The sequence below is a fragment of the Vidua chalybeata genome, chromosome 15, assembly GCF_026979565.1.
Source record: "Vidua chalybeata isolate OUT-0048 chromosome 15, bVidCha1 merged haplotype, whole genome shotgun sequence".
NCBI lineage: Eukaryota > Metazoa > Chordata > Aves > Passeriformes > Viduidae > Vidua > Vidua chalybeata.
The window spans coordinates 2,623,067-2,635,894 of record NC_071544.1 but is presented as its reverse complement, the minus strand read 5'-3'; the positions used below and the strand labels follow the sequence as shown (position 1 = coordinate 2,635,894).

General features: G+C 56.2%; 2 protein-coding genes across 4 annotated transcripts in view; both read left to right on the top strand.

Annotated features, from left to right (window-relative positions):
• Positions 1-2,107: 2,107 nt before the first annotated feature.
• Positions 2,108-4,725, top strand: LOC128795840 (protocadherin alpha-13-like). The gene is given in 2 exon segments (XM_053956907.1): positions 2,108-4,606; positions 4,609-4,725. Coding segments are annotated over 2 exon segments (2,616 nt in total).
• A 4,335-nt stretch (positions 4,726-9,060) lies between these two features.
• Positions 9,061-12,828, top strand: part of LOC128795543 (protocadherin alpha-C2-like) — a 93,155-nt gene continuing 89,387 nt past the window's right edge. For all 3 annotated transcript variants that reach the window (XM_053956382.1, XM_053956381.1, XM_053956380.1), the window contains exon 1: positions 9,061-11,571. In XM_053956382.1, the coding sequence (XP_053812357.1) occupies positions 9,094-11,571 (2,478 nt within the window). In that variant the 5' untranslated portion in view covers positions 9,061-9,093. The remainder of the gene's footprint in view (positions 11,572-12,828) is intronic.

The window sequence follows — 12,828 nt, the reverse complement described above, 5'->3', positions numbered from 1 at the left end:
TCCTTTTCTGGAGAATAATTGTTACAGACTGGGGAATGGAGGATGCTTAGAGGAAAGCAGGAGGCAGGATGGGCCCAGAGTGTTTCTGCCCAGGATCATTTCTGTGTTCCAAGGATCTGGTGTTGCAAACCTTCAGCGTCTTGAGATAATATGTGCTATTGAAACGGCCACAGAGTCCTTCGAGGTCATGAATATCTCTTGTCAGAGACAGTTCCTTGTGCTGCCTCTGGCCTGACATGTGCAATGTGTTGGGTAACAGTTGGTAACATGCAGACTGATGAACATCTTTGCTGCTGTTTGGGGAGTGTTGTGGGAGGGTGGCACTACAAACTGCTTTCCATGTGTATTGTAGGGTACTTAAAGCAGCTTCCACAGCTCTTGCCGTAGTGGATCTTTGCTTCATCTCTTCAGACATGATTTTTAAGGGCAGTTGAGGGGGCGGGTGTAATCTTGTTGTGCTTTTCTTCCCCTTGTTGTGCTCCTGCACGGTCAGTCTGGGTAGAGATGGTGTGTCCTGTTATCACACAGGGCTCATTCTGGTGTCTGGATGTGCACACCAAACCTCCACATCTATAGAGCAGCCCAGCTCTGGTTTTCTAGTCCTGAAATTGTCTCGCCTAGTTAACATTTTGAGTGCACTTGTGCTTTTGGTGTGATCTCTTGAAGAAGATCTGTGGGGACTGGGATCAGTGCTGTTCATGACTCTAATCACAGAACCTTTAAGAACTCGGTTTGTATCTGCTATTGCTGAAAATGCACAAAGCATCCTGGCATGAGGGAAAAGTCAAAGAGTCACAAAATGGATTTGCAGCACTCTATATATTTGTGCTAGCCATGGGGAAAGGGAGAGAATTTGAGTAGGTCTTTGGGGTTTGGGGAGGGAATAGAGACTTTCTGCTTAATTGTGGAGATCCCAGTTTCCAGGGTGTAAGATACAGGATCACAGTAGAATCTCGTGAGGATGACCCCACCATACAGTGCTGCTCTTCTGGAATCCTATCAGGACGTCCAAAAGTTCTGCATATCTTAGGGTATTGTTGTTCTTTCTGGTATTGCTGCTTGTGAAGACATCTGCCCTGAGTGTCTTTAATTACTTGGTTTTGATGTGTAATATTGTTTTTTCTATAAGAAATTGTTTGAAATTTGGGTCATGCTGCTGAGCCTTGTCTGAACACTTCCTAGAAGTCAGAAGGGAAGAGGAATGAGAGCTTTTTCCAAAGAATATGTTGCTACACCATGTCAAGAATGTTGAATGCATGGTAAGAGAAGTCCCTCTTGGTAAGGGAAAAGTGAACAGAGGGTGGAAATGGAAGAAAATTGAAAGCAAGAAGAGTGCAATGGAGGAAGGAAAGATGGATATAGAGAAAGAGAAGGAAAGAAGAAAGAAGAATAAAACAAGAGAGAGAGGGGACAAATTATAAATGAGGTTACTGGCACGTCACCGGCACTACCACTATACAGAAAAAGGGAAGAATGCAACGAAGGAAAGAAAAAAAAAAGAAGGAAAGGACGAAGAGAAAGAAAATTGGAAAGAATATGCTACGAAATAATGACCCAATGAAGTAATTAAGAATGGAAGATGACAAAGAGAAGAAATTTAAAACAGGATTACGCACGGACGTTGCCTCAAAGTGCTGGCCGGGGCTGGTTGTCAACAGGCTCCGCCTCGGTTAGAATACTGCATTCCGGTGCTGATACCACGTAATTAGACTTGGTGAACCCGAATATTTTGTTTGCAGTGCGGCGCCGGAGACGGCTGGCGAGATACCAGAAGGGGGAAAAAGCGAGCAGCGGGAAAGGTCCAAAGGAAAAAATATAAAAGGAGCACTGTAAGAAGAAAAAGCAGAGCAGACGGCCATGAGAGAGCGGAGGCAGCGGCGCTGTGGCGGATCGGGTGAGGCGGCGGAGCAGCGCACGGTGTCGCTGCAGGCTCAGGAACGGCGTGTGGGCGGCTCCGCCCCGGTGCGGCGGAGAGCCCGGCTGTGAGCGCGGGGGGGCGGCGCGGGCCGGGCAGCAGAGCCGGTGCGTCCGGGCGGCGGCGGGGAGCCGTGCGGGGCCCGGGCCGGGGCCGGCAGCCAGAGCGGCGGCGGCCACAGCGGCGGCGGCGATGGGAGAGCGCTGGTGTGCGGCGGTGCTGCGGGTGCTGGTGCTGCAGGCGGCCTGGGCGCTGGCGGGCGGGCAGGTGCGCTACTCGGTGGCGGAGGAAGCCAAGGCCGGCACGGTGGTGGGCCGTCTGGCGCAGGACCTGGGCCTGGAGGCGGGCGAGGCGGAGGCGCGGCGGCTGCGGCTGGTGGCGCAGGGCCGGCGGGCGAGCGTGGAGGTGAGCGGGGCGAGCGGCGCGCTGCTGGTGAGCTCGCGGCTCGACCGGGAGGAGCTGTGCGGCAAGAGCGCGCCGTGCGCGCTGCGCCTGGAGGTGCTGCTGGAGCGGCCGCTGCGCGTCTTCCATGTGGAGCTGGAGGTCACCGACATCAACGACAATGCCCCCATCTTCCCCGCCGCCCGCAAAAACCTCAGTTTATCGGAGAACTCCCCTCCTGGGTTCCGGTTCCCGCTGGAGGGCGCATCGGATGCGGATATCGGAGCGAACGCGCAGCTCTCCTACACACTCAGTCCCAGCGAGCATTTCTCTCTGGATTTACAAAAATCAAATAAGCGAAATCTTGTACCCGAACTCGTTTTAACGAAATCTCTGGACCGCGAGACGATTCCCGTTCACCGGCTGGTGCTGACAGCGAGTGACGGGGGCCGGCCGTCTCTGACGGGGACAATGGAGCTGGTGATCTCGGTGCTGGACACAAACGACAACGCGCCCCAGTTCAACCAGTCGGTGTATAAAGTGCAGCTGCCAGAGAATGCTACAGAGGGGACGCTCGTGGCACGAGTGAACGCCACGGATGCAGATGAGGGCGTTAACAGGGAAATGATTTTTACAGCGACCAGCTTCATTCCCCCAAGTGGAAGAGATCTAATTTCCGTCAACCCGAAGACGGGGGAGATTCGCCTCACAGCAGCCCTGGACTTCGAAGAAGTCAGCATATATGATTTTCGTATTGAAGCAAGAGACCAAGGTTGGCCCCCGCTGTCGGGTCACTGCCGAGTGGAGCTAGAGGTGCTGGACGTGAACGACAACGCGCCGGAGGTGCGGGTGACGTCGCTGTCGGTGCCGGTGGCGGAGGACGCGTCGGTGGGGACGGTGGTGGCCCTGCTGAGCGTGTCGGACCGGGACTCGGGGGAGAACGGGCGCGTGCGGTGCTGGGTGTGGCCGGCGTCGCCGTTCGGTCTGGAGGCGACGTTCGCGGGCTCGTACTCGCTGGTGCTGCGCGAGGCGCTGGACCGGGAGCGGGTGTCGGAGTACGAGGTGGAGGTGCGTGCGGAGGACGGCGGGGCGCCGGCGCTGCGCGCCAGCCGCGGGCTGCGGGTGCCGGTGTCGGACGTGAACGACAACGCGCCCGCGTTCGCGCAGGCCGTGTACACGGTGCTGGCGCGGGAGAACAACGCGGCGGGCGCGGAGCTGGCGCGGCTGTGGGCGCGGGACCCGGACGAGGCGGGCAACGGGCGCGTCAGCTACTCGGTGTGGGAGGGCGGCGCGGGCGGCGGCGGCTGGCGGGCGGCGTCCAGCTACGTGTCGGTGGACGCGGAGAGCGGGCGTCTGTGGGCGCTGCGGCCCCTGGACTACGAGGAGCTGCAGGTGCTGCAGTTCGAGGTGCGCGCCGTGGACGCGGGGGAGCCGCCGCTGTGCGGCAACGCCACGGTGCAGCTCTTCGTGCTGGACGAGAACGACAACGCGCCGGCGCTGCTGCCGCCCGCGGGCTCGGCACCGGAGGCGGGCGGCGTGGCGGCAGCGGAGGCGGCGGCGGAGGCGGGCGCGGGCTCGGAGTCGGGCACGCTGTGGGCGTGGGCGGCGTGGGGGGCGCCGGCGGGGCAGGTGGTGGCGAAGATCCGCGCCGTGGACGCCGACTCGGGCTACAACGCGTGGCTGCGCTACGAGCTGTGGGAGCCGCGGGGCAAGGGCCCGTTCCGCGTGGGGCTCTACAGCGGCGAGGTGAGCACGGCGCGGGCGCTGGACGAGGCGGACGGGCCTCGCCAGAGGCTGCTGATCGTCGTGCGCGACCACGGCGAGCCGGCGCGCTCGGCCACGGCCACGCTCAGCGTGTCGCTGGTCGAGGCCGCCGAGGCGGCGGCGGCCGCGGCCGCGGGATCCTCGTCGTCGTCGTCGTCGTCGTCGGTGTCGCGGTCGGCGCTGGGCGTGGAGCTCGGCCCCGGCGCGGCGAGCGCGGCGACCAACGTGTGGCTGGTGGTGGCCATCTGCGCGGTGTCGAGCCTCTTCCTGCTGGCCGTGGTGCTGTACGGGGCGTCGCGCTGGGCGCCGCGGGCGGCCGTGCTCTCGGGGCCCGGGCCCACGACGCTCGTGTGCGCCAGCGAAGTGGGCAGCTGGTCGTACTCGCAGCGCCACAGCCGCAGCCTGTGCGTGGCGGACGGCGCGGCCAAGAGCGACCTCATGGTTTTCAGCCCCAACTTCCCTCCGCCGCCGCCCGGCCCCGCGCCCAAGGACACGCAGCCGGAGCCCTCCGCTCTCCTCGACACGGTCAGTGGCACTGCCTTGTTCGCCTCCCGCTCTTTCGCTCGCCGCCTCTTTTTTCCTCCGGCCATTCTCCCTCGCCCCTTAGAGAGTTCTTGCTTGGAGCGAGGCCCCGCCCCCGCAGCCTGAGTGCAGTGGTTGTTTAAAGATATTAGGGGACATTTCCATCCTCGGCCTTGTCCTTTCGTGAATTTGCATTTTCTTGGTGTGTGGTAGCAGAAATAAGGTATTATGGCACCCCAGAGCAGGTTGCCATCATAGGTGAGTCTTGCTACGCTGGGCAGGAGTTTTACCCTGGAATGAAATCACTGCCTATTACAGTGAGAGGTGCCCCGAGCTGCATCTTTGCAGGCAACTTTTTTACTTTTTTGCATGATGGGTTTCAATGTCAGCTTGTTGCAGGAATACAAGACAAGCCGTGGTGGTGACAGTCCCCCAATCTCTTTGCATTGACTTAATGCCTTTGCTGACTTCTGACCATGTTGGTATTAGGTCTGGTTTAATATTGAAAACTGTCTTCTTTCATTTTCCTTGCAAGAGATGTGATGCAAAATTACACTTGGGACTTCAAATATTTGACTCCCTGTGGGAACAAGAATTCTGCATTTAGGTCCCATCTTCAGGCTCATTAAGAAAGTAGGAACAGCAGTATGGACTTTTACTATCTTTTTTTTTCCTCGTATTTTTTTCCCTTTCTGTAAAGGAAGGAAACTCTAGCATGTTTACTAAAGTGAGTGTGGCCGTGGCAGGATAAGGCCCAGATTTTTTGGATGTGACCTTGAGCTGAGGGAAGAGTTGCCTAAGGAAGGTGGAATTCATTGAGAAGACCATGGGCCATGTCTTAAGACAAGAATGAGTCATGATGTGGTTGTCTTGAGAACTCGTGTCCCAGAGTGATGATCGAAGGATATCCAGAGAAAACTGTGAGGCAGGAAGGGCACAGAGTGTTTCTGCCTGGGATCCTTTGCAAGACTCTAATGTTCTGGAGTCGGAGGCCTTGTGGACCTTGAGATGCTGTGTGGTATTGAAATGGCCACAAAGTCCTTTGAGGTGATGAAGCTCTCCCAAAACAGAAAGAGGTTTGTGCTGATACATCATTACTGTATGAAATGTGTTGGTAAGAGGAAATGCAATGCTGAATGTTGTTTGATGAACCAGTTCCCTCGTATTTTGTGAAAGGCCTTGTGGGAGGGTAGGACTTCAGCTTGTTGGAGTCGTTGTGTATGGGTGCATGTCTGTAGCAGCTTCCTCATCTGTTGATTTTGCCATGACAGTTCCTTGCTGCTTATCCAAGTGGGATTTGCAAAAGGATGTGATGGGGAAGAGAGAATAATCTGTTTGTGCCTCATATCTCCTACCTGTGCACTTGCAGGGTCAGCTTCAGTACAAATGGGGTGTTGCCTCATCATGCTTAGCCCTGATACCTGCATGGCCACACCAAACCCTGCAGAGCAGCCCAGCTCTGATGTTATCATAGAAATTCTCCCCCACAACTGATATTGTGACTGTGCTTATGCTTCAGCATTTGGTGTGGTTCTCTCAAAATAAAATGAATCTGGATCAGGATCAGAGCTGTCACTCTGATCACAGAATTTTAAACATCTCTAATGTGTAGCTCTGTGGTGTTTCCATCTTAGATTGCTGAAAAAGCTCAGCACATTTAGGGTGAATTTCACACAGTCTGCCAGACATTCTGTGGCTCTGTATCCCTTCATAAGTTCTTTGTGCGAATTGTGAGGGAAGGCGGGGATGTGCAAAGGCCTGGATCATGCTCAGAGTGGGTTTTATTGCTGAGGCAAACTGTTTTGGTGAGGCAGTTTTGGCAGCTGTACTCCTCTGAGTGGCAGGGAGTACTGCTTGGGCCCTCTGTCATGGGGAGGGTAACTTTGAGTGAAGTTTCTTTACTGAGGAAATGGATGCTGTGTAACATAAGCACGATCACTGGGGAAGAAAAGCTCCATCTGCTTAGCTTGAGATTCGTTTCACAGAGCTTGGGATAGAGGATTCCACTGGAAAACCTTGTGAAGACACCTGTCACCCTGGTTTGCTTGCCTGGGATCCTCTCAGGCCCTTCTGGAGTCCTGTGTACCCTTGGTATTCTCCATGTTCTTCCTGCCAGATGTGAAGACATCTTCCATACACAACTTGGATCACTTACTTTTGAAAGTATGGTGTTGGTGAAACAGCAGCTTTTCCAAATATCAGTCTTGCTTGGTCAGCCTTCTCCAAAGCTCTCCTTGTTTACATCTCTACTCTTGTCTTGATAGGGAGTAGAAAAACTTTTGTCCATAACCAAGAAGTTGCCAGACCTGGCATTTTGATATGGTGGAATGGGGCCTTCTAGTTTTCTTCTCTCCTTTTACCAAAAAAAAAAAAAAAAATCCATCTTTTAAATTTTTTTTTCTTTTGCATTATGTTCGTAACAGTGGATGAAATGCAGACTGCTGAATTTTGGCAGCTGTCAGGTAGCAGAGTTTCCAGCAGCTGACCATCAGTATGAGGGATGGATTTTCCAGTCTTCTAAGCTGAGGCTGAGGTTGGGTGAATGTCCTTGGAGTTGCAGGGTCTCTGCTACTTCGCATGTGGTGAAAGTACATGAAAGAGCATTGTGCTCTGTTCAGTGATTGAGAGACTTTTGCAGAATGTGGGTCATTTCCCCCTATTCATCTTTCCCAGCAATCTCTGATAACATTAGAAGAAAACATGCTTCAGAACCAATACCTGCCCTTGAAAGTAAATATTTTCTGAAGAAGGAGCCAGGGATGCTTCAGGTAAGTTCCTGCTACCTAAAGAAGATGAGTCTGAATTACAGTTGTACCTTTACATCTTTAGTCATGATATCTTCATTTTGGATTGACCAATTGTGCCTGGATTTGGAGTTGGACTTGATGATCCTTATGGGTGCCTTCCAGTTTGAAATGTTCTGTGATTCCTTTACTGGATCAGCAGAGCACCACTGCCTCCTCTCATTCCTATCGTCTTTCTCCAGACACAGTATGAACAAATAACAGGAAGCACGGATGAAGGAGGGACCCTAACACATCTCTCAGAGTGGATGTGCTGGGAGTCTGGGGTGTGTTCTCCGAGAAAATGACACAGATAAAATTACTCTGTTGCCTTTACCCTGTGGATCAGGCTGCACAGAGGAATTCCACGGAGAATATGCCCCTGGGGGTGGACATTCTTGCAGCACGTTTCTGATTGTGCTGGCCTGCTTGAAATATGAAGCCAGATATTTACATTCAGCATGCAGGTGGCAAATGAGGCCTGAAGAACAGTTCTTCATTGAAGTATATGGAGAATGTTCGGAGGATGTGGTTGCTCCATGTTTTTTTCCAGCATTCAGGAAGGATTGGTGTGCTGGGCCTTGATGGCTTTGAGTTCCTGAAGATCACCCAGGGTTGTTTGTGCTTGGTAAAGTCTATTTGCACTGATGTCGAAATACCTAGGGATTTGGCGTGTGTTCCAGAGGGCTGTGAATTTTCTCCATTGAGAGGATGGGGCCTGAAGAGTGTGGTTTCCTTCCAGAAGGTGAGGTGAAAGAGCACTCTGTCAGTCTGGCATAGACTTGAAGTGAGCAGGAAATTTGCTCCTTGAGCAGAGAGATGAAAGGTGACAACAGAGAGGAAGGAGAACTGTCACCACTGTCAATGGAGAGGAATGAGAACTGTCACCAATGTCGTGTTCGTGCTTCATGGGGAGAGTGAAGTAATGGAAAAATATATTGGTAACAGACATAAAGAAGAAGAGAGTAAGTATGTGTGTGCATAAGGACAGTGAGGAGGATGGAGGAAGATGGGAAAAGGGAAGGAAGGACGGACAAATTTACTGGTATGGCACAGATGCTCTCAAAGTACACAGAAAGGGAGGAGACCAAGAAAGGGGGACATAAAATGAGTGAGAGAAGAAGAAGACAGAAGATGCTATGAAGGAATGACACAAGGAGGTAATTAAGAATGGGAGAAGAGAAAGAGGAGAAAGAAAACAACAACAAAGGAGATGAGCAGTACACAAGGACCTTACCTCTAATCATTGGGTAAAGCTGGTTCTCAGCAGGCTCCGCCTCGATTAGAATACTCTGCGGTCCGACGCTAATAACACGTAAGTCGGGTTCGTGGATCTGGCTGGCTTTTTCTGCTGCCTGGCGCTGGAGACGGCTGGCGAGATACCAGAAGGGGAAAGAAGAGAGCAGCGGGAAAGGACCAAAAGATAAAATATAAAAGGAGCACTGTAAGAAGAAAAAGCAGAGCAGACGGCCATGAGAGAACGGAGGCAGCGGCGCTGTGGCGGATCGGGTGAGGCGGCGGAGCAGCGCACGGTGTCGCTGCAGGCTCAGGAACGGCGTGTGGGCGGCTCCGCCCCGGTGCGGCGGAGAGCCCGGCTGTGAGCGCGGGGGGGCGGCGCGGGCCGGGCAGCAGAGCCGGTGCGTCCGGGCGGCGGCGGGGAGCCGTGCGGGGCCCGGGCCGGGGCCGGCAGCCAGAGCGGCGGCGGCCACAGCGGCGGCGGCGGCGGCGATGGGAGAGCGCTGGTGTGCGGCGGTGCTGCGGGTGCTGGTGCTGCAGGCGGCCTGGGCGCTGGCGGGCGGGCAGGTGCGCTACTCGGTGGCGGAGGAAGCCAAGGCCGGCACGGTGGTGGGCCGTCTGGCGCAGGACCTGGGCCTGGAGGCGGGCGAGGCGGAGGCGCGGCGGCTGCGGCTGGTGGCGCAGGGCCGGCGGGCGAGCGTGGAGGTGAGCGGGGCGAGCGGCGCGCTGCTGGTGAGCTCGCGGCTCGACCGGGAGGAGCTGTGCGGCAAGAGCGCGCCGTGCGCGCTGCGCCTGGAGGTGCTGCTGGAGCGGCCGCTGCGCGTCTTCCATGTGGAGCTGGAGGTCACCGACATCAACGACAATGCCCCCATCTTCCCCGCCGCCCGCAAAAACATCAGCATCGCGGAATCGTCTGTGCCGGGCTCTCGTTTCCCTCTGGAGGGCGCGTCGGATGCGGATATAGGAACTAACGCGCAGCTCTCCTACACACTCAGCCCCAGTGAGTATTTTACACTCGATGTTAAATCGTCTGATGAAAGCAGGAAGTCTCTATTTCTGGTACTCGCAAAGTCTTTAGACCGCGAGACGATTCCCGTGCACCGGCTGGTGCTGACAGCGAGTGACGGGGGCCGGCCGTCTCTGACGGGGACAATGGAGCTGGTGATCTCGGTGCTGGATGCAAACGACAACGCGCCCCAGTTCAACCAGTCGGTGTATAAAGTGCAGCTACCGGAGAACACTACAGAGGGGACGCTCGTAACACGTGTGAATGCCACGGATTCGGACGAAGGAAGCAATAAAGAGTTTTCTTACAGCATCTTGACTTCGACTCCTATCGCTAACAAAGAACTCTTTACGATTGACACCAAGACGGGCGAGATCAGACTGAAAGGTACTTTGGACTTCGAAGACGTCCGTTTACACGAATTGCAAGTCGAAGCGACAGATAAAGGGACTCCTCCGCTGTCGGGACACTGCAGCGTGGAGCTTGAGGTGCTGGACGTGAACGACAACGCGCCGGAGGTGCGGGTGACGTCGCTGTCGGTGCCGGTGGCGGAGGACGCGTCGGTGGGGACGGTGGTGGCCCTGCTGAGCGTGTCGGACCGGGACTCGGGGGAGAACGGGCGCGTGCGGTGCTGGGTGTGGCCGGCGTCGCCGTTCGGTCTGGAGGCGACGTTCGCGGGCTCGTACTCGCTGGTGCTGCGCGAGGCGCTGGACCGGGAGCGGGTGTCGGAGTACGAGGTGGAGGTGCGTGCGGAGGACGGCGGGGCGCCGGCGCTGCGCGCCAGCCGCGGGCTGCGGGTGCCGGTGTCGGACGTGAACGACAACGCGCCCGCGTTCGCGCAGGCCGTGTACACGGTGCTGGCGCGGGAGAACAACGCGGCGGGCGCGGAGCTGGCGCGGCTGTGGGCGCGGGACCCGGACGAGGCGGGCAACGGGCGCGTCAGCTACTCGGTGTGGGAGGGCGGCGCGGGCGGCGGCGGCTGGCGGGCGGCGTCGAGCTACGTGTCGGTGGACGCGGAGAGCGGGCGTCTGTGGGCGCTGCGGCCCCTGGACTACGAGGAGCTGCAGGTGCTGCAGTTCGAGGTGCGCGCGGTGGACGCGGGGGAGCCGCCGCTGTGCGGCAACGCCACGGTGCAGCTCTTCGTGCTGGACGAGAACGACAACGCGCCGGCGCTGCTGCCGCCCGCGGGCTCGGCACCGGAGGCGGGCGGCGTGGCGGCAGCGGAGGCGGCGGCGGCGGCGGGCGCGGGCTCGGAGTCGGGCACGCTGTGGGCGTGGGCGGCGTGGGGGGCGCCGGCGGGGCAGGTGGTGGCGAAGATCCGCGCCGTGGACGCCGACTCGGGCTACAACGCGTGGCTGCGCTACGAGCTGTGGGAGCCGCGGGGCAAGGGCCCGTTCCGCGTGGGGCTCTACAGCGGCGAGGTGAGCACGGCGCGGGCGCTGGACGAGGCGGACGGGCCTCGCCAGAGGCTGCTGATCGTCGTGCGCGACCACGGCGAGCCGGCGCGCTCGGCCACGGCCACGCTCAGCGTGTCGCTGGTCGAGGCCGCCGAGGCGGCGGCGGCCGCGGCCGCGGGATCCTCGTCGTCGTCGTCGTCGTCGTCGGTGTCGCGGTCGGCGCTGGGCGTGGAGCTCGGCCCCGGCGCGGCGAGCGCGGCGACCAACGTGTGGCTGGTGGTGGCCATCTGCGCGGTGTCGAGCCTCTTCCTGCTGGCCGTGGTGCTGTACGGGGCGTCGCGCTGGGCGCCGCGGGCGGCCGTGCTCTCGGGGCCCGGGCCCACGACGCTCGTGTGCGCCAGCGAAGTGGGCAGCTGGTCGTACTCGCAGCGCCACAGCCGCAGCCTGTGCGTGCCGGACGGCGCGGCCAAGAGCGACCTCATGGTTTTCAGCCCCAACTTCCCTCCGCCGCCGCCCGGCCCCGCGCCCAAGGACACGCAGCCGGAGCCCTCCGCTCTCCTCGACACGGTCAGTGGTCCTTCCTTTCTCGCTCAGTCCGCTCCCACCCGCCCCCACTGCAGTTGCTGTCCGGAGCCGGGCTCCGCCCTCCCGCCGCGGGGGCGGTCCGTCTTTCATGGTCGTTTACCCTTTGAATGCTGGTTTCATTATCACTTTTCTTCGTGGTCTGTAATCTGTTACATCGCAGCAGTTTTTTTATGCCACTGTGATCTTCTCTTCTTCTTACCTTGTTTAGGAGTGCAGATCTGCAAAATACTTAAATGTTGCTGCCCTCTTTGCCAAGTTGAATGAAATACTTGCTTGCAGTGTCTCGTGAGTCTTGCAGTTTTGGTGGCGCTCAGAATGGAATTCATCTATATGTCACTTTCTTCTCTATTTTGTAATTTTAGATCCTTCAGTGGCTGTTTCAGAAAACAGTCACAGTCTGTCTTGAAGCCACATCTTTTTCTTTTGTACTCAGATTTGTAATCCCCTGCATTCAAAATATTTTGCCATTTTCCTACCCAGGTCTTCAGAGTATTCAGCTCTTTCTGCAGTTCTTTTCAGCAGACCTGTATTTGAACTCTGCTCCATACGGTGATATCTCCTCTAATCTTTGATACTTCATTGTTCATGACTTTCTGAGATCCCCTCATGAAATAGTAAATGGAACAATTATTGACAAAGATTTCTGCCTGACTGCAATGTTTACCTTATCTTGCTGGTGTTATCAGGTCTGGTTTTCTTTCCATCTGTGGCTTTAATCAGAAGTCTGAGTGCCTCTTTCAGTCTTTCATTTAGAATGGGGGATCTTCACTTGCCCACAATTCCCTGTATTACAGGGGCAGTTCTAATGAATTCCTTGCTTTTGCCTGCTGTGAATTGCTGGTTTCCAGTCTTTTCTTACTCAGAAGTCTGTCCTCCTTTTTGATTCGCCTCTGAAACGGAAATCTATATCTAAAATTTCTGCCTCTTCACCGTGCATGGCATATATTAGTTTGTGAAGTACTACAGAATTACTATGGGCATGAAAAAGACAGATGTATTTCACATTTCCCCCTGCTAAGTATGATTGAAATGCACTTTCTAAGGTAAGGCACTTAATTGCAGAAGAACACACACCGAAGTAGATGTCAAAATGTGCAGCTCTAGTGCTAGACCGAGCAAGACCTGTTGGTAGAGGACTTGTTTTTGGTGGATTAATGTATTTGTAGAAGCATCTCAGGTCATAGGCATTGTATGTCTAGGATGTTGTGGGGTTTTGACATTATCTTTTTTGTGTTTACT